The 27,331-nt window shown below is 48.8% G+C and overlaps 1 protein-coding gene across 20 annotated transcripts in view; it reads right to left on the bottom strand.

Annotated features, from left to right (window-relative positions):
• ZMYND8 (zinc finger MYND-type containing 8) overlaps positions 1 to 27,331 on the bottom strand; it is a 139,848-nt gene that overhangs the window by 19,447 nt on the left and 93,070 nt on the right. For 12 of the 20 annotated variants that reach the window (XM_059132928.1, XM_059132929.1, XM_059132942.1 and 9 more), the window contains 5 exons: positions 22,766 to 22,906; positions 13,350 to 13,502; positions 10,198 to 10,707; positions 4,869 to 5,300; positions 2,696 to 2,886 (listed from right to left, as the gene is read on the bottom strand). In XM_059132928.1, coding sequence (XP_058988911.1) covers positions 2,696 to 2,886; positions 4,869 to 5,300; positions 10,198 to 10,707; positions 13,350 to 13,502; positions 22,766 to 22,906 — 1,427 coding nt within the window. The remainder of the gene's footprint in view (positions 1 to 2,695; positions 2,887 to 4,868; positions 5,301 to 10,197; positions 10,708 to 13,349; positions 13,503 to 22,765; positions 22,907 to 27,331) is intronic. The other 8 variants (XM_059132931.1, XM_059132930.1, XM_059132935.1 and 5 more) reach the window with 2 other exon arrangements.

Genomic DNA, 27,331 nt, shown 5'->3' with positions numbered 1-27,331 from the left:
CGATTTAAAATATTAGAGCTAAATGGCTTTACGAGAAAACTTTAGAAAGCGGATGAAACTCAATACATTACTAATGCAATGGTTACATTCCATTTTAAAGAAATCATGGATTTGTGGACAGACTTTCACTCTTTCTTCCAAATATAGCCAAGAACGCAGCATTACTGAAGGGCACCCTTCTGCCAAAACACACAAATCTGGGTCTTCGACTCCGAGACAGGGAAGTTCATCAGCTCCAAAAGTATGTCACTGTGTTCATTTTCTTAACTGCAAAGACAGTGTCTATCAAGAAGTTCATCCCTTAGTTTTGCTATAAGAGCAAAAAAGGGCAGCCAAAGGTCATGGAATAAAACTAGATGCAGAAGCTCCGAAAACTAGCTAGAGCCGGTCGGTGGGCCTCAGTTTCCCCATCTGTAAATAGGCAGCGTGGACCAAATCAGTGAAGGTGGTTACAGCTGGTCTACAAGTAGAACAAGAGAATACCACCTTCTTAAATCAGTAATGAAAACATGACCCCCCCCCCTTCCCAATCTCCTGTAACTCTGCACATCCTGTTAGGAAGAAAGTCTCAGCTCAGTGCCAGTATGAACCAAACACTGATGACCATCTCTCCTTTTAACCAAAGGAACACAGCCTTTGGGCTTCAAGCTGTGACAAAAAATGATGTGGCAATGTTAGGCTCAATTTTATTTTAATTCTTCAATAAAGTCAATTTAAATAAAATTAAGTTCAATAAAAATATAAAATCAGTAACTAGCTGGCAGACAGGTAAGACTAAAATCTTGAGAATGGCCATAAATGACCTTGAATACTTGCTGTTCTGACATTCAGTGACTATGACAATTCATGCATTTTTTTAAAAAAGGTTTTTATTTGTTTGTTTGACGGGGGTGGGAGGGGGGGAGGTCGGGGAGTGGCAGAGAGGGGGAGAAAGCAAGCACAGGCAGAGGACATGGCCAGCAGGGGAGATGCAGGCTCCCTGCTCAGCAAGGAGCCCAGTGTGGGGGCTCGATCCCAGGACCCTGAGATCTGAGCTGAAGGCAATGGCTTAACCGACTGAGCAACCCAAGTGCCCCATTCATGCATTTTATTCAAAAGGATAACAGACATAGTCAATGAGTGACAAAGTCATTCCTGAGACCAGTTTCGATTCTAGCTGGGGTAAGGGGGCGACTGGAGAAGCAGGGGGACATGAGGTAGGGTTGCTTAAAAAAGCCACGTGCAGGAACAACAGGTTCATGGACAGTGGACCTCTGTGGTCAGTAGGCTTCACGGGGATTCACAAAGCAGGAGACCTAGCGCAGCCATGCCAACTCCTGGCTGCATGGGACATGTCCTCTGTTGCTACATTTTGTGGTAATCTGTTATACAGGGATACCGGATACACCTCAAAGAAAATGACCTACAAAAACCCACCAGTAAAAGATGATCAATCTCTAAAAGGGAGCCTACCTTCAACACAACACAGTAACGCAGCTCTTCATCGTGAGACGTCAAGAATCCTAGATACAACTATTCCCAACGACTGTCACTCCACTCTTTCTAGAAACCTGAATATTTTATTCATTGTTAATAAGTAATTGATTCACTTGTGAAGTGTAAATTATCATTACTGCCAGCTTAGTAACATGCTAAATACTCTTCTTAGGTTACAATTCATTAACTACTTTTTTTTTTTTAAAAGATCTTATTTATTTATTTGACAGAGATCACAAGTAGGCAGAGACAGTTCAGGGGAGATGGGGAAGCAGGCTCCCCACTGAGCAGAAAGCCTGATGCGGGGCTCGATCCCAGGACCCTGAGATCATGACCTGAGCTGAAGAGAGAGGCTTTAACCCACTGAGCCACCCAGGTGCCCCTCATTAACTACTATTAATAGCCACAGAGAACAAGCAGCCTGATAAAGATGTGTCAGGTACCCACAAGGAACTGCTCGACAACTCTGTATCGACACCTACTGTGCCCCAGAAGTAAGGCAAACAGACAAAACTCTGCTCTCGCGGAGCTGACATTCTGGTGGTCATTCCGCTACGAAGCAGTCTGTCACATCGACCTGCACAAAACACCAGGGCACGCTCCCGTGACGGTGAGAACGGCTCCAGGAAGTATCCGCCTGAAGGCGACAATGAGCACAGAAGCAGCTGCCTGCTCAGAGAAGAGCCTGCAGCAGAGGACACCCACGAATGAGCCCACTGTGGGGATTCCCGCCGCCATGCCCCGGCGACTGGGCGCATTGGGAGGAAAGCCACGACTCCCTGGGCCATGTGGTTCCTGGAAAACCCTAGAGGACGCACCTTTACACATCTCCTGCTTACGACTCCACGAGGCTTCTAAATACAAACCCACCCCCTGGTCTGTTGTTAACTGACAGCTTGTTCCAGCGCTTACGGAAATAGTCTCAATGAATGATGTGAATACCGAAAGGGGATTCAGACGTCATGTCATCTTCCCCGCGGTGCACTGACTATAGCATCAGAGCCCTCAGAATAAGATGCGGTATATTCTAGATTTCTCTGCCTGGATCCAACTTCAGACCCAAACGGAAGAATGCGGGCTGCGAGGGCCTCAGGAAATACAGGGTCTCCCCACCTCAGCACCCTGGAAAGCCTGCAAGGTCATGATCCTCCTGGCTCCCATCAGAAAGCGGGTCCTCTTGACACCCCCACCCCCACCCCCGGGCGCCACAGGCACTCACTTTGCTAGTGTACTTGGCAATGTCCGCAGCGACGTCAGCAGAGGCGGTCGCGATGGGCAGGTCTGCACTGACCGAGGATGCGAGGGTGCTCGTGGACCCTGAGCTGGTGACCAGGGGCGATGACTGAGTGCTGGTCACCAGGGTGATGGTGGCGGTGGATGGGCTCTGCGTGATCTCCTTCTGCTGGACAGCTAGGAAAGCAAAGCGTGCTGGTCACCCCACAGTCACGGGAAGGGCCCGACCCAGCACGAAGCTATGCAGAGGGACAGCAGTCCCGGACGTACAGCCCTGGTCTACATTCAAGTGACAGATATTCTCCCCTTGACCAGACTCTGGCCAGGATCCTCTCAGCCTTTCCTGGGACAAGGTCTCAAGCATGACCCATAAAGCCTTGTGTAAACACGAATGTGGTTTCTAACAGTTCAAGGTCGCAACCCTAGGGTGATCCCAGACACCCCTAACGTGCCTGCCTGAGAAAACCAGGCTGCCAAATGAATTTACTACTTGTTTCAGCCAACACCCTGCACAAAACACAGCCCCTGTTTTACGGCCCCTGTCTCCCAGTCCCTACGGGAGGGTAGGGGCAACTCCATGTGGGTTTCACATGGACCAACCCCCACTTCCTATTTTTTTTTATAGAATTTCACATCCTTGATTCTACTGGAGTCCCCACTCAGCCCTTCCCTATCCCCCCGATCTCCCTCTAAAATGCCCAGTCACCTCTGTACCGGCTGGGGTTGGCTTCAGTTCATCCTGGACTTTTTTCTGCCTATCCTAACAGCACACACTGATTAAAACCTGTCCTTACACATTCACTAGCATCCAGGCTAGGACAATCTGGAATCTCAGAACCACACCCATCAATGGGCCTCTGCTTGACAGCACCTAAGTTCCCCTGGGGAAGCCTGTAACTCTTACAGGGCACAAACACAGAAAAGACTGGAACTAGTCATCCCGACCTCAACTATCCTCAATTCACTTCTGCCCCACTAGCTCTTTCCATACCAAGAGCGTCCCAGCTGCACTCCCACGGTGCCCGTCCAATCGGTCAGGCCTCCTTCCCCCAATCTTCCAGGGGTTCTCTGGGGCTGGTTCAAGACCTGGCTAGCATTCAACCCATAGCTTCAGCTCTTTACAGCTCTACTCACAAGGGGACACTGAGTATGTGAGAGTTTCGACCAAAGATCCCAACCACAAAGGATCAAGATGCGGGCCTCCCTGAGGGACAAGCTCAGCACCAGCGCTCATGAAAGCTGGGCCAACGGGTACCCACCCAAGTAGTGCCAGAAGGAATGACTTCAGCCATTGGTGCTTGATGCTGACTCTTCTTCTGTAGGTGGCTAATCCCTAGTGATTAAGGTACCCTTTGCTACCAACTCCTCACACCGGACCCTTCCCAAAACAATGCCAAGAGGTTCCCGGGTGTGCACAAGAAAACTTACAGAAAGGTATTCACTGTAGCACTGTTTACAACAGAAAAAACAAAAACAAAAACAAAAACAAAAAACTGGGAGCAAACTAAATGCTCACCATCAGGCAAATACTTGATTTAAATCAACTGTGGAAATACTATGCAGCAGTCCAAAAGAATAATGTAGATAGAGTTATTATGTACTAACACGGATGAACCCCTAAAACATGCTGATGGGTAAGAAAAAAAAAAGAAAAAGAAGAAGAAGGGGGGAGGAAAAAAGCAAGTATGGTACCATTCTTATGTTTAAAAAAAAATAAAAAAGGAAAAAAAAGTGCTATTTGTATGGAGGGTCATATATATGTAAATATATATATGCGTACATGCATCAAAAAGGTTTCACGGTTAACAGTGGCCACTGAGAAAGGGTGAAGAATGAAATGGAAGTTCGGTCAAGACAACAGACTGCGGGGCAAATATTTTACCCCTTTCTAAAAAGCCTATATGCATGTATCGTTTCTAACAACAGAGGGGGGTGGAAATAAAAGTGGGGAAAAAAAAAAAAACAAGTTGCCAAACGATTTTTTTAAAAATGCCACATGGAACGCGCAAGGCCTTCAAGATACGACGGCCACAAAACAAAAAGGAACTGAAAAAAAAAAAAAGAAAGAAAAAAGAAAAAGAAAGAAAACGGTTCTGTCTCTCCTGTCGATGTGGCGAGAAGGGAGCGGGCGCCACGTTGAACAGAAGGGGGCGTGGTACCTTTCACAGCCTGTCTGGTCTGATATCTCGTCCCCTGGGAAGACTGAGGCTGCTGGGTCTGCTGCTGGGTCTGCTGCTGGCGTTGCATCTTCTGCATGTGCCACTTTTGGGAAGACGTTTGAAACTTACTTGACGAGTTCCACGCGACCCGCTGCACGGCCGGGGCAGTCTCCTTCGGTAAAAGCGGCCTCTGCTTTTTCACCGGGCTCCCCGTGGTTGTGGCGGTGGCGGTGGCGGTGGCGGCGGCAGCAGCAGCGGTGGTGGCAGCGGCGGCAGCGGTGGCAGTGGTGGCCGGGGCCGTGACGGTGGACGTGGTGCTGGTGGTGACCGTGACACCAGCAGTGGGAGTTTGGGAGGAGGAGCGGGTGAGGAGTGGAGTTTCGGGTGGGGACTGGCTGCCCGCTGTAGTGGATGGTGGAGCTTTACCTACGACTAAAGCCGACGCATGAAGACAAGTAAACGAAAAGTGGAGATCGGACTTGGCGTGGCCTGCGGCGTCTCCCTATGCCAGCAAGTTCTGGGTCAGAGAGAGCAAGGCCAGCCACGAATGCCAAACAAACTCAGTACGGCCAGGACCCCCCCCACTACCCGCTGCAGTGCAGGCGCACATCTCACCTCACGCACGGAGGTCGCTTCTGCACACCTGTCTCAGATTGTCGGCCTGCTCTCCTGAGCACCTGCCCACATCTGAGACTGCTATCGGGGTCTCTGGGAGAAACGGGGTGAACTGGACCCAGCCCCTGCCCTCAAGCAGCCCACCAATGACTGATGAACAGAATCACTGCCCGCGGTTTGTTTTATAATGAAAACCAGGTTAAGCACTTTCGGAAAGACCCAGCAGAAGTCAATCCAGAGATAAAGAGAATCTCCCGTGGCTAGGAACCTATAAAGTGTGTAGCCCCAAGAACCAGGTGGCTTCCCAAGGGCCAAAGCACTGAACACCATGAAGTCACCCACAAAGAAAGTCTCCCTTGACCTCTCACTCCCTCCGGGATTAAGTCCCAGTGTGCTGCTAATGGCCTTGACCACCTGACACTAAATGGAATTCCAACCCACACCCAGAACCTATTGCCAAGTCAGGAGACTTGCTTTTGTTGTTGCGGTTGTTGTTTTTATTATTTATTTTTTTTATTTTAATTCCAGCAGAGTTCACGTACAGTGTTCTCCTTGCCGCAGGTGGACAGTATCGTGATTCGACAGCACTCCATGTGTCTTCGAGCTTATCGTGGTCAGTGCCCACCTTGCTTTTACTCTGACCATATTCCCACTACCACCTTCTAGCAGGCTTCTAGTACTGGTTTACCTCTCGTGCAGTGTAAACCTCTCGTGCAGTGGTCAGACCTACACCTAAAATGATTCTGCAAAACTTAAGTGGCTTTAAGTAAAAATATCAAGAATTATACAAGCAGGACTTGGGACGGGCCAAACTACTGAATGTGAATGACAAGTTTGGGAAAAGCTGCCTTCCAGAGTCTGTCTTCTGGGAAGGGCGTGGGGACGGGGGTGTGGCAGGGGGGGGATAGGATTTCAACAGGCAGAAGTGAGAATTTGGGGCGGGTGACAGCATCAGCCAAGACGTGTTTAGGAATAGGCAGCATTTCGGTCAGTCAGAGTAGGCAGGGAGGAGTGGGCGGAAGGCGGGTTAGAGCCAGAAGCACTGAGCAGCCCAGAAGGGGTGGCCCCATGGCGCTCATCTGTAAAGGGGGGGAGGGGACCCTAAGTCAGTCATCACCACAGAGGTCCCAGCCACCAGTGGGGCAGGTCTGACGCCCCTCCCCGAGAGGATGCCCAGGGATCACGCCCAAAACACGGGTACAAGGTCAGCACCCCCATCAGAGACAACAGAAGGAGGGTATGTCTGTTCTTTTAGATTTATGTGACCTGGAGAAGACCTGACCTTGATCATCCTAAAGAGGATTTTCAGTAAGCTGGGTTTGAGGAAGTCAAGGACATTTTTTCCTTTTAAAAAAAAAAAAAAAAAAAAAAAAGCTGAATTTCCCAACTCCTCCACACGAGTGGGGGGGGGGGGGTGTTTCTCCATGGTCATCGCATCTGCCGGACCCTCCTCTGTCCTTCTGCTCCTGAGTCCCCTCCAGTTCATGGGCAAGGCTGCAGGTGGAGCCGGAAGGGGGGCTCCCCCCCATGCAGGGAGGATCCTTCCCCAGCGTGACAGGACACGCCAGATATTGGATGCTGCCCCTGCACCTTGCAGGTGGGGAGGGGGCTCTGAACCCAGGTTTCCTAGGAACGGTACACCAGGGTGATTCCCACCCCCGCCGCCCCGCCCCGTGGTTTCTAACCTGCACATACACTCTCCCTGCCTCTCTCTCCTCCCAGGTGACCAAAAAAATGTCCTGTTACTGTTGAGGAGCAAGCCTAGCACCTCTCCTCAGACAATAGGTCCTCCTCTTTCTACTGATTTGCAGAAGCACACAGCTAGCTTCACAGACGGGCTGCTGCTCTGCAGTGACAACAGCTGGCCCTCTGTTCCAAATAAAAACTCGGAATGTGCAACCCGAAAAGGATTTTAGGCTTAAGGCACCCTCTGGGGTTACTACTTAGACACTACAATATTTTGATTTCTAGAAGATTCTAGCAGTTTACAGAAGGGGAAAAAAAGGCCACAGGAAATTCCATTTCTCCTAGAAATTTGGAGTGTATACTCATATCACCTATATAGTTCAGAAAAGAGGGATCTCTTAAGCGCTAACATTCCAGAAGCTGCCCCTGCTTATCAACCTGTTTATTGTAGAGTTTGTTCACAGGCTTTCTGAGAAAAGGAAGGAAAGTACTGATGTTGTAAGGTAAACAGCAATAGCAAGGTCTCTACGGAAGCTCTCTCTTTGCTTCTATCCTGAGTTCACCAGCTAGAAAGCAGTTTTGCTACCAAATTCTATACATAAGCTTCATTCCCAGCTGAAGGTGAACTCAAGGTTACCATAGCACACTCCAGAATGCCCTTCACTTCATAAACTCGTAAGTGAAAATACAACATTGAGAAAAATGCTCTTCTGCAGAGTCTGATACTAAGCTCATTCTTCAGGGCGCCTGGGTGGCTCAGTGGGTTAAGCCTCTGCCTCTGGCTTGGGTCGTGATCTCAGGGTCCTGGGATCAAGCCCCACACTGGTCTCTCTGCTCAGGCGGGAGCCTGCTTCACCCCTCTCTCTGCCTACGTCTCTGCCTACTTGTGATCTCTCTCTGTCAAATAAATAAAATCTATAAAAAACAAAACAAACAAACAAACAAAAAAAAAACCAAAGCTGATTCTTCAAGATCAAAACTACCACCAAAGGACTCCAGATTAAAGACTGGTAGGTCTTTGTCCCAACCCCTGGGACAATGCCTTACCTGAATTATGTTTTAGAATCACCTTCAGCTTAATTACATACACCACACACATGGGGTTTCCCAGACATAATTCCTCCAGACATCAGTGCAAGGAAGAACTGTGTTTCATTTAATCAACTGGGATTATTATTATTATTATTATTTTTGAAAAAGAGGAGATCCTTTAAAGGACTGTATTTCCCTTGTTGCTTTGACTGCTAGGAAGCTCACAGCCAAAATGAAAGCCCAACTGTGCTAACTCTGAAAGCTAGAACATATTTCTGTGCATAAAAACGTTTACAGACCGCTTCCTATTCTACTTCCATCTTTCACAGACTTTATTTACATTTTGTTTTGTGGTTAAATATTCTTGTCAATCTGTTACAGAGTCTTTCTGGAAGGAGAAGAGTCATAAAACCAAGCCATCCAAAGGTACCTTCTAGAAAATAAGGAACAGTGTAACTATTTCATTCATAAGGGCACTATGCCATCTCTGTATCCAAATATTCCCACAAACCACATGGAACAAATGCTACCCCCCCCCCATTGTTTTCTGCCACATCTGCCTCAAACCGCAATCCACAACACTTCATCTGATTTTTCAGAGGTCATCCGGAAATCTAAGCTTACCCGGAAATCTAAGGTTACCCAGGAATGGTGTGCTATTCTGGACTCCTGCCCCACTCAAGTGCTTCTCTTTCTCCCTCCACTGCCCCATTCAGAGACATTCCATCCTCTCCTGAATTCTCGCACCTTAACAACAGAGATTCCACAGCAAACCAGGAGGACAAGAACACAGAAGATAGATTCTCAAGGCCATCCCCAACTCGCTATAAGCAGCCAGGCTCAGCAACCCCCAGGGGGCCCAGAATCACATCTTACTCAAGAGTTTGGTTGAGAAGTCTGCTGTCAAAAGTTGGGCATGGTCCAAAACTAAGCCTAACCTTTCAGGTGTTCACAGAGGACATAATTTTGTACCTATGACCACCAGCTTGTCCTTAGGCAATCTTTTTCCTGGGCCCGTAATTAATTCTTCAATTTTATCTTTCTCGGGCATTGGAATCACCTCATACCCAGGTGCCAAACCAACTGGAAAATGTGCTGACTGCTTTGACCCAGGGAAGAACACCTTTCCCATCATCCACATGTTCCTTCTGGAGGGTCTGCCAACATGCCTGGGCCACGCAGGCTTGTGGGCAGTTACTGCTGGTTCAGCCTGTAACAGCACCAGTGGAAGCACCACTAGGATCAAGCAGTGGTTCTCAGCTAGAAGAGACACTAACCTCCCAGGGAACCAAGGGCAATGTCAAGACATCTCTCACTGCCATAACCGAGCAGATGCTCCTGGCATCTGGTGGGTAGAGGCCCAGGATGCTATTAAACATCCTCCAATGCACAGACATGAGGTATTACTCTGCACAAAATGTCAACAGCTAAGAAATCCTGGACTCGGGTCAGCGAAACACACATGCCGTGGAACACCATTTCAGGTGCCCACCATCCAACACCTTCCCCAAATCTATGGCACCAAGAAGCACTCAGCTTTCCGGTACCACCTCCCCAAATGATCTCCTAATTCTAGTAAGAAAATGCCCTGGGGAGGTGCCTGGGCAGCACAAAGGGAAGAAAGGGAGCTGACTCCTCAAGATCTTTGAACCGAACTCTTCTAACAATCTCAACCTTGTCACATGTCCAAATGTGGACAAACACTTTAGGGAAATGAGTAAGCCTACTGGGAAAGCAGGTGCTTCGCCTAAAAATGACCTTGATGTTAGAAACACCTACCGTTTTTCACTTTTCTGGGCTCAAAATCAACCACCTTGGGTACTAAGCAGATGCAAAGCCGGCATCAGTGACTTAGCCAGGTGACCTTGACTCAACCAAAGCTCCACTCTAGTATCTCTCTTTGCAACGTCGGAGGGTCACTTAACTTCTGGAAATACAAATTCAAGGTGGCACTCTAAACCAAACCAAGAAACCAGAAACTGGTGCGATCACTTACCATCCTGCTTGGGAGATGTTTCTTTGGGTTCCTTCTTATTTTTACGACCCTCCCGCCCAGAATGGTCTTCTCCTAAATCTATGACAAGTTCACTTTCTGAATCGGAGTCCAGGCCCAAATGTACCGTTGGGGAATCGGTCTCATCCTTCCCCTTCAGTTTATCCTTTGTGGAATGAGGGGAAGCTTTCGCTTTCTCTGAAAAGTCCTTCTCGGGCGGGGGGCTTGCCTTTTCCTTCACTGAGCCCGGATCTGCTTTCTCGCTGGCTGGTGATGTGCTTTTCAGCTCTTCCTTAGTCTCCACTGGGCTGGCCAGTTTGGGCTTTTTTTTGACTGCTGATGGCTCTTTGTCCACCCGGCTACCCTCTTTGTCTTCTGCGTCTTCTGGCTCATTCTTGGACTTCTGCTCATCGTCACTGATATACTCACTATCGCTACTATCAGACTTCTCGGAATCTTCCGAATCGCTGTGCTCTACGGCCGTGTAAACATCTTCCGAGATTTCATTTATGCCTAAATTCAAAGAGAAAACCCAGCATGTGGCGTAGTCACAAAATAAAGAGCAGGACCTAAAATGCAAACATTTTCCACGCCAAATGCTGGAATAAAAAAAAAAAAAACACATTTCAAATCTCATCACACTGGCCGGGTGGGCTTACCGGTGAGCTGCAGCAGACAATGGAACTCGGGTTTGCAAAAGGGTTTCAGTTACTGACACTCCGAGATGACAATGGACCAGACAATGTAAACTTTCAATTTATCCGGAGCTACATCTCTGCGTCCCTGATAACTCACTGAGATGTAGAGGATGGGAGAAATGGAAGGGAACAACAGAGAGGAGCTATTAAAACGGATCCATTTTATAGATCAGAAAATAGAGGCCCAGAGAAATCCCTTATTCTAGGACCAAGACAGAGGCAAGGCTAGAACCCTGGGCTCCTGACAGACCACTAGCACTCTTCCCACAAATTCCCAAAGCATTCAAGTCCTTTTCCCTTTGTCTCCAGGACTCCAAGAAACAAGCCAGAGCCTTAAAGCAAAGGCTGCCAACTCAAAGCCCAAGCCACATCGGGCCAGCACACATGTTATGTAGGAAGCAAGAATTTGGACCAGCAGGTACATTGTTGTTTGCTTTTCACTTAGAACGAACGTACCTCCCAATTCACAAGAAAGGAAATTTCACGCAGAACTCAAGACAGCAGGCTTGTATGCAAAGAGCAGAGGATCTGGCCCCTCTGGGTCACAGGCCTGCAGGGCCGTGGCTGGCTAGAGCCATGAAGCCCCTGGCAGCTTCCCTCAGGGACACACCACCTCCGGCTGACCCAGGAGCCCAGCCCTCCTCCCTCCTGCTCCCTGCACTGATGCCGCATCAAGCCACCATCTTGTCTGCCCTGTTCTTTCACTGACAGCGGAGTCAAGAGCAAAGTCACGTACTTGCACATCTCTAGCTAGACAAAATGCAACGTGGCAGGCACTCACACACATACACATAGGAAAAAATATATTCCATTTAACCCAATTCTGTGTCCTGCTCCCAGTAAGGACGGTCATCTGGCCACAGGTATACAATACTACACCCTAAAAGTCTAAAATAAGAAAAACCCAATTTGCTCTTCATTCTAGAGCAATGGCCACCATGACAGGGGACAGAGGGAGTGGGGGGAGGTGGTCACTCTCCTGACCCAGACACACTGAAAGGAAACCGCAGACAGATAAAAGCCATAAGCAGCCTAGCAGAAACATTATGGAATTACATGCCTCCACCAGGGCTTGATCCAAACCAGGAGAAGCCAAAATACCCAAACTCAGACGTGGTATAACGTCTGGGACCCTAAGGGTTATACTACTGTAGTTAAGTCAGACACCAGGACAAGTGTGACCACATATGCGATAAGAAAAGCTTGGATACCAGAGCCCAAAGGACATGAATTCAAATCCTGCTCCTGTATTCACTGTGTGACCTAAACTACTGACCTAGCTCTCTGAGCCTCAGTTTCTTCATCTGCAAAATGCGACGGATAATGGTTTCATCCTCCAAGGACAAGCTATGCACCGTGCATAGTACAGTGCAAGGTGTGCAGGAAACAGTGAACAGAAATCTTAAAATTCTTATTTACATTAATCATAAATTGAGGAGTTAGACCAGCTGCATGGAAGGACCCAAGGTGAGTATTTAAACAGCCTGCAAAATTTCAACCACACTATTCAATGTCCTAATCGAACAGAAACTCCAACAAGAAATGTCCTCCTCTGGCCTTTCTGGAGGGCCCCTGACTATAGCTTACTCATCCCAAGGTCCACAGCACCCAGAGACTGCAAACCTCACCACGGTGGGCTCTCTCTCCTGAGGCCAGCCATCAGCTACTTCTCTGCAAATACTCTCCTGGCTTTGTTTACTAAGTCAACAGACATTCCAGAGCCATCTATTACGTACACAAGTACTGTGGAGAATATAAATGCTTGTAAGGCGGGCTCCCTCCGCTCTAGGAGCTTCTAATCTGGCTTCCAGTCTAGAGGGACCCCCACCCCCCCAAACACAAAGAGACCGCTGATGCTTCCAAGCCATAAAGCGCCACAGGAGGCAGCAGACGGGGAGGGGAGGGCAATCAGAGGAGACTTCCTGGATGAGGCGATGCCTGAGGTCAGCCTTAGGGAATGCATGTCGGGAGGCAGCATGAAGGCAGGCAGCACGGGGAAGAGGGATGGAGGCAAGAGGCACAGAAGCAGGACGTGAGTGCCTGGTGGGAAGGGCTCAGTCCGCAGCAGAAAAGTCTGTGTTGGACATGTGCGTGGGACACTCTGCGTCCTGACACTAGGACCCTGACGTATGCTGAAAAGGGAGCACAGGGCAAACTCAGGAGAATCACTGCCCTTGCAAACTGCCCTACCACCTGCACCTCAAGTCTGCAGGCAGCCACAACCAGAGCAGATGCTGGGTAGAATTGGCAGAACCCTTCTGGACCGCTAACTGGCAAATCTGAAACACTGTGCTGTGAGAGGCTATTCTTCCGTTGCACAAACAGGGCCAAGGTCAAGCAGCTGCCAACAGCAGCCGGGATCCAACTTCGGCTTCGTCCGGGCAGTGAACCCATACAAAGAGTCAACAGTGACGGTGGAGACCAACAGCACCTGTGCGAGCAAACCGAAGCACGTACCTAATTGTGCTTTGCAACTCTCTATGGTCTTGTCGAGATTGAGCTGGAACCTGCTCCGGATCTGCCGCTTGGGCGAGATGAGGGGAACAGGCGCCGTCTGCTGCTGGACCGACTCGCTCAGCTCCTTCAGGTCCATCTCGGCCTTGCTCCGATCTGAAAGACACGGTCACAGCCCCGTCAGGCAGGCGCTGGGTGGAGGACTAGGCAACGCTCGTCGCTTAGCTTCCTTCTCGTAAACACGCGCTCTAGAACACGGCAGGGAGAGAAACCTCCAACCTTCTCACTGTCTGTCCCAGCAACATCATCTGCTCGACAACGGGCTAACTTGGAGATAATAGCCCGAGAACACATTTGGCAGGTTTACCCAGTCTACTGAACAGTTGCCTGGGTGGCTTTCAATATTTAAAATGCACAATCCCAGCCAGATGGTTGTCTGCGGAACGCTGCGTCATCGGGGAGCTCCGAAGCCAAAGGTTACAGTAATATATTCAATCTCAGTAGCAGCAGATAAAGTCACACCAAGTCTGGCCAGAGTGTACTTCTAACTCCAGGCCCAGATCAGAGAGGGCTTGTACCCAAGGGATGTGGACCACCTCCCCCACCACGCCCACCCCGGAGCGAGCGCGCGCGCGCGCACACACACACACACACACACACACACAAGAACTGGAGGCCCGGTTCCTCGTTTACCGCGGAGTCTTCACTTTTCGTTCCTAGCTGATCTAGACAGGAGCTCAAGTCAGAAAAGGAGGGCATGTGTCGGATGGACAGACCCCTTGCTTTTGAGCCAGGCATCCATCTGAAGACAGATGAACAGATTAGCCCTGGATATTCAACCTGTGTCTTCTCGCTCAGATACAGTGAGAGCTCCTGGCCTTAGTCCCAGGCAAAGGCCTCTGACGGAGGACTCAGGGCCAGGGGTCCAGCCAGCCTCCCCAATTCTGCCACGGGCTCCTTATAGGACCAAGTGGAACAGATTCCAAGGGTCTGTGAGCTAGCATTGCTTGAATTCCTTCCCCACTTCCTCCAAAACCCCCTAAAACAGAAGAAAGGGACAAAATGAAGGTGTCTGCACAGGCCGAGAAAGCAATGAGACCTCACAGACCCCCCTGCTGGACCACCAGGGCTGCTCAAAACCTTCCTTCTCTGCTCGTTTCCATTTTCCATCATGACCTATGCACCTTCCCCTTCACCCAGGAATGAGGCCGTCTCTCACCCTGCACACCCAGAGATTTGTTCCCTTAAAGCGACCGGAGAGAGGCAGCTTCCCAAGGCCCCAGCCAGCCCACTGACAGCTAACCAGAGCCACAAACAGCTCCAAGTTGATTTCACCACCATAATGAGGTCCTGACCAAGGTAGGATTAGGAAGGGCCCTTTCCCAAAAACATACTGGGAGGTGGGGGAGCCCTCAAAGAGGTTCCGGGTGTGAGTTGCTCACAGCAAGCAGATACCATCTTTCTCCTGCGAGACACGGCTTCATATCCAGCTGCAAGTGAGTGTATACATGTGCGTGGGCATCCGTGTGCACGTGTGTGTGCAGAACTGGCCATGCTCACCGAGAGGATGGGGTGAAGGCACAGGGGAAAAACCTTCATGCAAATTAACCTAAGAAGCATCTCAAAAAGAGAAGGCACAAGCCAAACAGAAATAAAACAGTAACTGGGGGGTGCGGGGGGGTGGGGGGGTGGGGAGGAGAGGAGGAGGAAGAGAAAAAAGAAACCCCCGATTCAAGAGCAGTACTGGCAGGACTTAAGGTTCCAACAGTTGAGCTGCGGATGTGACAGGAAAGGGGGGAAGGCGGGGGGAAAGGCTGTCTCCCAACTTCCGCTTTCAGAAATGAGAAAGTGGGCAGGATTCCTAAGGGAAAAGGCAGCCTTTCAAGTATAAAGTTGTCAAAGAAAAAAATCTCACAAAACCACATTCCCTCAGTGTCCTCAGTAACGTTCCGCAAGCCAGTTACCAAAAAAACACCATCTACGCTACCCGGAGTCAGCCAAGTTTTTCTATAAAACCGCCAAAGTGACCTGGGCTCTGCGGGCCATGCAGGCTCTGCTGCCTAAGTGGCCCTACAGGACCTGTTAACAAACTGAGGACACCCTGTTCCAATAAAACTTTATTTACAAAAACAGCTGGAGGCCAGATTTGGTCCAAAGGCTGTAATAAAATTTGCCATCCCCTCTAGTGATGTTAATTGCAATCTTATCTGCACAATGAAACCACCTACAGAGCTCTAAAAAGAAAAAAAGCCTTGGGGCGCCTGGGTGGCTCAGTGGGTTAAGCCGCTGCCTTCGGCTCAGGTCATGATCTCAGGGTCCTGGGATCGAGTCCCGCATCGGGCTCTCTGCTCAGCAGGGAGCCTGCTTCCTTCTCTCTCTCTCTGCCTGCCTCTCAGTGTACTTGTAATTTCTCTCTGTCAAATAAATAAATAAAATCTTTAAAAAAAAAAAAGAAAAGAAAAGAAAAGAAAGAAAAAAAGCCTTGGTTCCCCCACCCACCCAGAGAATGTGAATTAACTGGGGGGGGGGGGGGGGGGGTGTCTGGACAGGGCCAGTGTCCAGACCCAAGGCCAGGCTGGTTCATTCCATTGAGCCCTTGAGTCCATGACTCTTGATCTCAGGATCATGAGTTCAAGCCTCACATTGGGCAGGGAGCCTACTTAAAAATAGTAATAATTAAATTTTTTTTTAAAAGTAACCCAGATGATTCTAACTGGTAGCTAAGGCTGAGAAGCCCTGTATTAGTTCAATCTTCTATGTGAGTTTAAAAAAAAAAATCCTCCTGGGGTGCCTGGACAGCTCAGTCAGTTAAGGCTCAGGTCATGATCTCAGGTTTAGGGGATCAAGCTCTCTCTCCAATACATAAATAAATAAATCTTTAAGATAAAAGAAAACTCCTCCTGATTTGCCTTAACCTTTGTATCTCCGTGTTAACCTTCTAAACCTAGGGCTCATTAAGAGACCTACAGCTCGCCAGAACACTCCTGTGTGTGCGTAACTGTATGTCGAACAGTAAACGCAATCTTTTAACTTTAGCCTAAAAAGGCTGCCCTCGGAAATACTCATCATCAGGAGGAATGAAAAAAAGGCAAAGCACCTCCTTTTACAGTGAAGGTTTCTCTGGTCAATAAGCCACAGTAATGTTTGTCCTAACAAGAACCCACCAAAAAGCCAGGAAGGGCCTGGGATCAGGTCCCTGGGAGCAGACCTTCAGGAGTTTAGCCAAATCTAATTAACTTTCTTGAAATTCAACTGCGTTTTTAGTTTCCCTCGCCTTCACAGGGAGAAAAGAGCCACCTCTCTTTCTTGTTTAGCTAATAGTGCCTTATCAGGACTTCCTCCGCCCCTGCCCTTCTCTATCAGGAATATCTTCAGAATCCACCTTTGCTGCCAACATTTTGAACTTTTCAGCTGATACGAAGACAGCTTGGGCTATAAATGGAAACCAGGGTGAAAAAAATACCAAGGCTAGAGAAAGAGACATGATCTTACATTTCTGGAGGGAGCATGTATCAGAAGCATTCCTTCAGAGGGCAATTTGGCAGTATCTCTCAAAACGTCAAACACACACGGCCTCTGACCGGAGATTCTACTTCTAGGAATTCATCCTATAGCTATGCTCCCACATGGGGTAAAAAGCTCTTCACTGCAGCTATTTTCAACAGCAAAACATCCTAGAGCCAATAAGTAAGTCAACACTTCACCTTGAGGCGGAACAAAATACTGCTGCTTACAGGAAAACCCTATCGGATCTTTATGTGCTGTTCTAGAAAAGCCACCCTGTTTAATGAGAACAAAGGGGACAACTGGAGGGGCACATGAGCACTGGTGTAGGGGAGGAGAGAAGGATATGGAACACAGATTGGAATATGTGTGTTCTTGGGGTTTCTCAATGTTGGCACTATTGGTATTTGAGGCTGGGTAAGTCTTTGTGTGCGGGGGAAGGGAAGTGGGGGGCTGGCGGGGGAGGGGCATCCTGTGCATTGTAGGCTGGTCAGCGCTTTCCTGGCCTCACCCACCAGATGCCAGCAGCACCCGTATCCCAGTTGTGACCATAAAAATGTCTCAAGGGCCGCCTCCAGACGGCTCCCGTGCGGCTTCCTCTTGATCTCTACACCTTATTACTGAAAAGTAACACCTCCACAGATGGCCAAACATCCCCCTAGCAGATAAAAATCACCCAGGTTGAAAACTCCTGGTATACATATAGAAGAACTCTTCAAGAGGACTGAGAAGGGGTAACTGTGGTCCTTTGTTGGGTGGGGCACAGAGATGTGACCAGGTTACAGACCAACTGGGTTTTCATTAAACATCTTCTGTCCTCTTAAACTTCTCTTAACATGTGCCTCCATGACTTAAAAAAAGAAACTCTTTATAAGAAAAATTTAAAAAAAGAAAAAGAAAAAAAAAAGAAAAATATAAGCACATCTTTTTCAACTGAAAAAAAAAATTGATTTCTTAGGGTGCCTGGGTGGCTCAGTTACGTAAGTGTACCTCTCTTCATCTGGGCTCAGGTCATATCTCAGGGTCTGGGCTCTGGGCTGCTTGGGATTCTCCCTCTCCCTTTCCCTCTGCACCCTCCACCATGACAGACAGACAGACAAACAGAAAGGGAAGGAAGGATGGCAGAAAGGAAGGAAGGAAGAAAGAAACAGAGATTTCCTTTGTTCCAAAGGGCTGGGTGACTATAACGGATGGACTTCCAGGAGCTACAAAATAGTGGCTCCTTCAAGGGAACAGTACCGTCCAGCCCAGAGACCCTGGTAAATATCTCTTATCAATCAACGCCAAGCAGAGTTGTCCTCACGTCACCCACTGGAGGAGTGGGGGAAGGAGGATCAAGACAATCTGTGGAAAGCCTGGGTCTCGAACAGAGAAAGAAAGGCGACCTCGTGACAGCTGAGGGAATCAGCAAGCAGCAGCACGCCAGGTCTGACAACTTCCCGTTGCTGTCAGCATCTCTCACTGAGCACCAGACACGTGTGTGTCACCAACAGGATCACTCAACTGCTGTGTTTGTTCAGCCCAAAGCAAACACCCTGCGTGATACAGAGGAGACAAGATTCCTGGAGACACAAACAGGAGTCTGGAAGATGAAAAGAATCAGGCCTTCCTCCTCTTGTTCTTACTGATGACTTATTTTCCATACAGTCATAGAAAGGGGCTGTAACCATCCACCAGCCTTCTGCTCCATGTTTCAAAGCCGCCAGGAGCCCTGAGACAGCCAATGAGGACCCGGTGTCTCAGCAAACAGGCGACAACAGCCTCTGCAGAAGCTCTCCCCTTTGTCATGCACCAAAATTAAGTCTAAGAATCATGTACGCAGCTGATGACCCACGGGCTGGGCTTCAGTATTCTGGGTTGGACTTACCTGTTGTGACTAAAAAGAGTTCTCATTTTTAATGCAATTGATTACCGATTTTTAAACACGAGTGTTCATATAAAAATCTGCATTGCTGTGTTTTCTTGAAAACTCAGCGTCTGACAACACAGGTTCAACTAATGGGAGCTGCATCTTTCAAAAAAGCAATCCGTCTTCCGCAGGAGTGCCCATTCGAAATCCTCACCCTACCCCCCATCCCCTGCCCACCCCACAGCTAGGCCAACGTAGCCAAAGGCACGAGAAGCCATGTCCGGGGCCCACCAGGTTCCGGACACAGCCCTGTCTTGCAGCGTGGCAGCTCACGTATCGTGGCTGAGAGCACAAACTACAAGGCAGACAGGCCTGAGTCCACACAGGCCAAACATGACGGCAAACCACAGGATCCTGGCAGAGCAGCTAACTTTGCTTCACTGTGCCTCAGTTTCTACTGCACTAAAATGGGACTGTTATCTACCTTGGAGACTGCTGTGGTTTTTTCAATAGTTTTAATTTACAGAGAGTAAAATCCGGGGGGAAATACAGTTGTGGGAGCTTGAACACCTCACTATAGGTGTGTATAACCAGTGTCATTGGTCAAGACCTCCCTGACCCCAACTCCATGCCCCCGACCCCGCCTTAAAAAAAAAAAAAAAAAAATCACTCAGGATTTCCAGCTCTCTAATTTGGGTCTTTTCCAGTCTTTTTTTTTTTTTTTTTTTAAATGAAATACCGTTTTGTTAGATATAATAATGTTGTCAGCATCCCCAGCACAGTCTCATTTCTATCTGCTTAAAGTAGTTATACAGATACCAGACATGAAAAAAAAAAAAGCCCCATGGGATGCTGGGATGGTTCAGTGGGTTAAGTGTCCGACTCTTGATCTCAGTTCAGGTCCTGATCTCAGGGTCATTGAGTTCAAGCCCTACACTGGGCTCCATGCTGAGTGTGGAGCCTACTTAAAAAGAAAAAAGAAAAAAAAAAGAAAGAAAGAAAAGTAGCCCCATACAAAGCATCGGCCCCAACCTGGGCAAGCTCCTGAGGATTATTTAGAACTTCCCTCCACCGTCTGATCCTTCTACTCAGCCGCGACACTTCCACCGGTCCCTCTCTGATCCTCTTCCCGTTAGGTAACTGAAATGCTGGCCCATAAAACACCCGCATTCCCGATGCTTTCGTTCCCACTGACAAACAAGGCAAGTGTCCTAGAACAGAAGGAGCTGGGGGCAGGGGTGGGTGGGCATCTGCACAGGAGCGCCTCGGGTCCCACCAGGCCCACCCACCGGCACACACAATGAGAAGAAATTCTTCACCGCCACCACCACGGATAGGCCAAACTGAAAGACACCCCACCCCACCCCACCCTCACAAGGATGTCCAAGACGGCCCGGCTTAGGGAAACGAAGTGGCCACACATGACTGGCAGAGAGAAGCGTGACCATGAGAACTACCTCTGCACACTGTTCCTTTTCAGGGTGTGGAGGTGGAGGGAGGGTGTGAGAAAGCAAACCACACCACGGAGATCAACGAATGTTCCCCAGGGGTGCAAATGGGTCCACTTCTGTGCAAGTGAGCAATTTGCACCAGCAATTTGCATCTGAGCTGGAGCCCCGAAAGTTACCATTCTGCCTGCCAGACCACATCCGGGCTTCACTAACAGGGGAGCCAGGGTGGACCAGGTTCTGGGCTCTATGGACACACGAGCTTCCTCCAGCCTGGCCGCCTACTGGCTCTGGGATCCTGGGCACCTGCAGCCTCCCCACCCAGACCCCCCCGTCTCTCCATCTGGAAGGGCACTGGGGCACTGGGCACTGCAGGACAAGATCACCCGGGAGAGTACTGGCCTCCAGAGGCTGTGAATTCCCATGTGAGCACCACTGCACACAGGAGGCTGCCCTCCCTCGCTTCCCAAAACCCTGGGCTCTGAGTCTCCCTTCCCGGCTATGACAACCAAAAACGTCTCCAGACTTTGCCAAGTGTCCCCTGGAAGGGGAGTGAGGGAACGACCCAGGGGAAGACAGCTGCATAGGCTATCCCCAACACAGCACCCAGCATGGTCCTTCAAAAACGCTGTCAGCTCACATCCCTCCGATGCTCCAACAGCCCCACACCAGGATCCGTGCCAGGGTCCACAGGGTCCACAGGGCTGATGGACCTCAGCTCCTTACCTTTCCCCCACTCACCCACTGGGACAACCACCTGGGCCTTCCCATCAGCATCCCTTACCCTAAGGCCTATAAATCTCTAGTTACTCCTTCGAGGCTTTCCTTCCAATACAGGGATGGCTGGTTTTTCTTGCCATGCCAATCTAGGTTTAAATACCACCTCAAGTCAGCTCAGCGGGCAGCCTGTGAGATGGGAGCCGGCTTCTCCCTCTCCCACTCCTCCTGTCTTCCTTCTCTAGCTGTCTGTCAAATAAATAAACAAAATCTTTAACAAAATACATATATACATACCACCTTGCGGACACCTTCCCGAACTACTGCCTCTTCCAAACCACACCAAACCTGCCTCTCACTCTCCTGACCACATTAGCACACTTGACCTTCTCACAGGGGGATCTGTCCTATTTACCTGATCTCTCTCTCTCTCTTTCTAGAACCCAGCGCTGTGTGAGAGGGGGCCTTCTCTCACAACCCAGGGCCCTCACTCACCACTCCCTGCCCTGTCCCTGAAACAGCACACAGCATGTAATTCTCAATAAAAATCAACAATCATGATGGAATGAATCAATAAAATAACTTCACAAATGGCTATTTAGCATTTCTGGTGATAAATTTTTCTGAAAACTTTCGCCTGAGGTAGTGATTTAAAACACACACACACACACACACAAAAACACCGGGGGCGCCTGGGTGGCTCAGTGAGTTAAAAAGCCTCTGCCTTCAGCTCAGGTCATGATCTCAGTGTCTTGGGATTGAGCCCCACATCGGGCTCTCTGCTAAGTGGGGAGCCTGCTTCTGCCTGTCTCTCTGTCAAATAAATAAAATCTTAAAAAAAGAAAAAACAAACAAACAAATGAATTCCAATGGGGGCGGGGGGACAACCTACTAAGTCTGGGTTAAAGACCAGCATTTTTTAAAAATTTTAAGAGAGGGCGCCTGGGTGGCTCAGTGGGTTAAGCCGCTGCCTTCGGCTCAGGTCATGATCTCAGGGTCCTGGGATCGAGTCCTGCGTCGGGCTCTCTGCTCAGCAGGGAGTCTGCTTCCTCCTCTCTCTCTCTCTGCCTGCCTCTCTGCCTACTTGTGATCTCTCTCTGTCAAATAAATAAATAAAAATCTTAAAAAAAAAATAAAAATTTTAAGAGAATTTTAAAAAAAAAAGCATCAGAATACACTGCATATAGAAAAAGGAAATACTATTCATAAAACTTTATATACATCGTGTGTGTGTGCATAAAACATTAAAAGGGTGCCTGGGTGGCTCAGAGGATTAAGCCTCTGCCTTCAGCTCGGGTCCTGGGATCAAGCCCCACATTGGGCTCTGCTCAGCAGGGAGCCTGCTTCCTCCTCTCTCTGCCTCCTTGTGATCTCTGTCTGTCAAATAAATAAGTAAAATCTTTAAAAAAAAAAAAAAACCATTAAACATATACATACACACATAGGAACCCGAGTGACCTACTCGGTTAAGTGTTAAACTCTTGATTTCAGCTCAGGTCATGATCTTAAGATGCAGCCTCTTGAGAGCCTCCATGCTCTATGCGGAGTCTGACCCTCCCTGCGCTCCTGTGCACGCAATCTCTCTCTCTCTCAAATAAATACAACTTTCAAAAAACACATATCTAAGAACCAGGTTACTATGGTCAAGGACATGAAATGGCTATGAACACTAGCCTAAGGTACTTCGAGATGAAACAACTCTGCATGTCAGCAAGCCCCAGAAATCCCTTACTCGCTCCTCTTCCCGAACTCTCTGCATCTTTGGCCAGTGTATACCGTTTATGTATTTTGCAGAGAGAGAAGAGTTCGGAGTTCAAGAACCACATGCACAAGAGGACATCACAACTTGCAAGACTATTCAAAACTGTTGCAGAGAGAGATTTCCAAAAATTCCCACTGACCCAAGTTAAGATTCAGGATGCTTCCAGTGCTGGAGGTTTTGTCCGTTTTCGTGGTGATGGGTGTTGATGCTTGAGGGGAGAAAGTTTTCGGGCTGCCAGATAAACTCCCCGCTTGTCCCGTCTTCGCAGAGGCTGGCGAAGCTGGAAAAGGATGTTCATTGTTACAAAACGGATTTATAAATAAACAAACCATACTTGTGTGCACAGGGGGAGAGGAGAGGAATCATCTTTGATTTCAACAAGCCCCCTCCCAAGCACCACAGACGAGGCGCAGCAAGAAGGGCTGACCGTTCATGCCAAGGGTTCCCAAGCTTTAACCCAATGTGAAACCGTTAGAGCTTCAACGGAAGAAGGCCTCCCCTTTCCCGGTCATTCTGTTCAACACAAAACTCTAAGACAAATCGGCTAAGCTGCCACTAAAATTGGTTTGGCCCGTTCACGGGTGTAAATCTCAAAATAAACATGGATTACACCAGCCCCCAGCACAGGTCCAGTGGCAGAGACCGGAGCCAGGCCTACAAACGGCAAGCCGTCCATTTGGGGGAGCTGCACAGGCCGGCTCGCGCAGTCACTGCACCTGCCAGAAGCCAAGTCGACCCCTTGGGAGATCTCTGGCTTCCCACGTCTAAGGTTCTGTGATGCTGAATGAACCCAAACCCGGCACCAGACAGAGTGAGCTGGGCAATTACTCCTTCCTTACTATGCTCCAAATTTTTACAGGAGGAGAGAGAATCCTACCTAAGCCCGAGTCTTTTAAAAATACCTTGTAACTACCTACATATGGACCCCTGGGCTTCACCCACTGAGCTGGGGGTAGGACAGAAACCAAACCATGTGACAAAATGTGTTCAGTGTTCAGATGGGCCATGCCTCCTGGAGATCCTGGAGATCATGCCCCTTGGCCTAAAGAGTCCGTCGTTTCTGCTACTGTCCTGTTACTAAATTCACACCAGACTATCAAATGGCCAGCCTTCCTCAGATGCACAAGAACCACGGATTTTGCAGTGGTCTGGTCCTTAGGAGAAGCTGTGGATGGTAAAGGGGTCACAAATCAGGACATCCTGAGGATTTCAAAAGAGCTCGGACACTGCTGAACGCTTGCGTCGGTTTGCTCACCTGCCACGTGGGCGGGTACTGAGAATGAGGATCAACGGGTGAAACTCACGTACCCACGCAGCTCTAGCGCCAGGCCCTGTCAACACGACCGTTAATGTAACAGGGAGGGAACGAGCAGACACAGACAGAGTTGGCCACAAGCATGCATCGGAAGCCAGATACTGGGCTTTAAGTCCAACTCTGCAGCTGACCTGCGGGGTGTCCTTGGGCCAGTTACCTGACGTCTGTCAATCTCCTTTCCTCCTAGCCTCAAAGAGGCACATTGATGTGTAATACAAAAGGATAGGTCAAAGTCCCTACCTCACCAAGTTGTAAGGATCAAATAAATTCATCATCTACCCAGTGTCAGGCATCGGCTAAGTACTATATTATTATTATTTGCTGTCTGTGTAGTAGTATTTTCTATTTTCCCATAAACCTGAAGGGCTTTGGTTTCAATCATCTGAACAAGTACTTTTTGGCCACGGGTGCTTTTGCCATACAGGACGCACCAGGTAACGTCTGCAGACATTTTTGGCCGTCACCACTGGGGGAGGGGAGGGTGCCACAGGCATCGAACAGATGGTGAACAGAGACGCTGCACAGCATCCTATAAAGCACAGCCCCCCAAAACAAGTAATTCTCTTTGGTCCCCAACGTCAGTAGTGCTGAGTGATAAATCCAGCAAGAGGTGAAGTGGGGTTGTCTCCAGGAACCCTTCTCCTCATCTTGCAAATGAGAAGGGCAGGTAGTCCTTAGCAAAGGATCCATCAACACTTCATATTTCATGAATTAAATTTTTTTGAATACTAAATTAAGTGTGTTTGACGGAAAGGATGGACAAACGCGGTAAGGACGGACAAGTTCTGTCCAATGAGAGCGGCACTCGCCGTTACTAGCCTCTTATCAGTCACTGGAACCCCAACAACAAGTAGAACTTAAGCACTTACTCGCTGTTACTAGCCCTCTTACCAGTCACTGGAACCCCAACAACAAGTAGAACTTAAGCACTTGACACACCAAAAAAACAAAACAAGAAATGGGAATCATTAAAGGTAAAGGCATTTCGAAAGGCGTGAGCCTGTGAGCAACAAAACAGATAGTTTTCTTTATTACTCATTCACTTATATTCTACCTGCTTCCTTTCCAAAGAGATTTGCAGTTCCCTCCCTGGGAGGATGGGAGATTAGGGCCTCAAACACTGCATTCTCCCGCACAAACTAGCCACCACGGGGAGCGGGAGGGTCCTCTACCAACCAAAGCCCTGTGCACAACTTCAAGGCACCCTGACCAGAGTGCCTAACCAGAAAGGGTGAGCCGTAACAAAACCCCACGGGCTGTCCCACACAGAAATCAATCATGTGAGGCCACAGTTCCCAGCTTAATAATAACAGCTCCCATGGAAAGAATTAAGAAAGGCAGGATGCAGGACACCTTGGTGGCTCAGTTGGTTGGGCAGCTGCCTTCTGCTCAGGTCATAAACCCAGTGTCCCACACATCGGGATCCTAGCTTGGCAGGAACCTCTGCCTCTGCCTGCCCCTCTGTCTGCCTGTGCTCGCTCTCTCTCTCCCTCTCTCTCTCAGAAAAATAAACAAATAAAATCTTTAAAAAAAAAAAAAAAAAAGGCAGGATGCCTGGCTGGCTCAGTCGGAGGAGCATCTGACTCTTGATCTTGGAGTCTGAGCCTGTATCTATATTGGGTATAGAGATTACTCTTAAAAAAGAAAATGAAATCGGGGGTCGGGGGGGGGGTGTGAGGAAGGAGGGAGAAGCCAGCAGGTGGTCTAGCAGAGCCCTGCCCTACTTGTGGTCCTGCAGAATTCAGCAAGCACAGAGACAAAGCTGTTGTTTTGCAATCCTGTAGTTAAAACATAACTGGAACAAGACTTTAATTTCACAGAAACATAAAGTTTCCTCTGTTAATGAAACTTAAATATTGAAGGTTTTTTAAGAAATATTTCTTAATTTTTTTCCCCCCCAATTTCAACCCAGCAGTTAGACAAGAAGGCAGGTCTGGTTCACTCTCCCCCCAGCCAGCAAAGGTCAGGGCCCCCCTCACAGACATCTGGGAGAAAAATGACTCATGTAATTGGGAAAGGGACAGCACTGAGGTCACCCAGCATCACAGGGTCCCACACTGCAGAACTCTCCTCGTGGAAAGCGATGGTCCCTGCCCATACCTGAGAACCACACACCCCTAATAACCAATTTGTGAAACACCGCGTACCTGCCTAACCCCCCCCATATCGATTACTGCTACGACCACTCACCTAGATGTTCAAGGCCAAACACGTCTACACTGCCTCAATTCCTCCCTTGCTCTCCTGCCTCAACTTCCTCCACTCCTCACTAAGGCCTCTGAAGACCACTTCCAAAATACAACCGGTACCCCTGCCCACTGCTATCAGCCCCATGCACACATTCTCAATGGGACAATACGGTCCTCAAACAGCAGAAAGTGGCTCTTGGTCGGGGGAGGGGAGTGAAAAAACTCTTACTCTTTATATGCATGAAACAGACACATGCAGTACATAAACAGACCTGCAGTATTTTCAAATTTCCTGATGGTTTCCCCTAGGTACACACCCCCAGACCGAAAAGGAGTACTCAACTCCCAGGGTACAAATGCTATAGCAGCACTACTCACAACAGTTCAAAGGTGGAAACAATTGAATGCCCACCAACATACTGACTAACCAGAGTGTCCACAGTAGCCCGTTACTGAGCCATGAAAAGAAATGAGGTTCTCGGGGAGCCTGGGTGGCTCAGTGGGTTAAGCCTCTGCCTTCAGCTCAGGTCATGATCTCAGAGTCCTGGGATCGAGTCCCGCTTCGGACTCTCTGCTCAGGAGGGAGCCTGTTTCCCCCTCTCTCTGCCTGCCTCTCTGCCTACTTGAGATCTCTGTCAAATAAATAAATAAAATCTTAAAAAAAAAAAAAAGATGGGGCGCCTGGGTGGATTAGTGGGTTAAAGCCTCTGCCTTCAGCTCAGGTCATGGTCCCAGGGTCCTGGGATCAAGCCCCACAAGCCCCACATCGGGCTCTCTGCTAGGCGGGGAGCCTGCTTCCTCCCCTCTCTCTCTGCCTGCCTCTTCACCTACTTGTGATCTCTGTCTGTCAAATGAATAAATAAAATCTTTAAAAAAAAAAAGAAAAAGAAATGAGGTTCGGATGCGTGTTGCAAAGGGGAGGACCCTGGAAACACCCACTCAGTGAAAGGAGCCAGACACAAAGGCCACATTTTGTACGATTTCCCTTAACTGAAGTATCCAGAACTTAACTCAACTTCATATGGCAAATCCGTATGAACAGAATGCACACTGATGGTCTCCAAGGGCAAGTGAGCGGGGGGGTGGGGGGGGTGAGGCTTCAGTAACAGCATTTTATCTGGGAGTGACATACATGTTTTGGAACTAGAGAACAGTGGCAGTTGCACAATACTGTGAATGCACTGAACGCCAATGAGTCGTA

The sequence above is a fragment of the Mustela lutreola genome, chromosome 9, assembly GCF_030435805.1.
Source record: "Mustela lutreola isolate mMusLut2 chromosome 9, mMusLut2.pri, whole genome shotgun sequence".
Lineage (NCBI taxonomy): Eukaryota > Metazoa > Chordata > Mammalia > Carnivora > Mustelidae > Mustela > Mustela lutreola.
The sequence above is the reverse complement of the archived record's forward strand: the minus strand, read 5'-3'. Positions and strand labels throughout refer to the sequence as shown.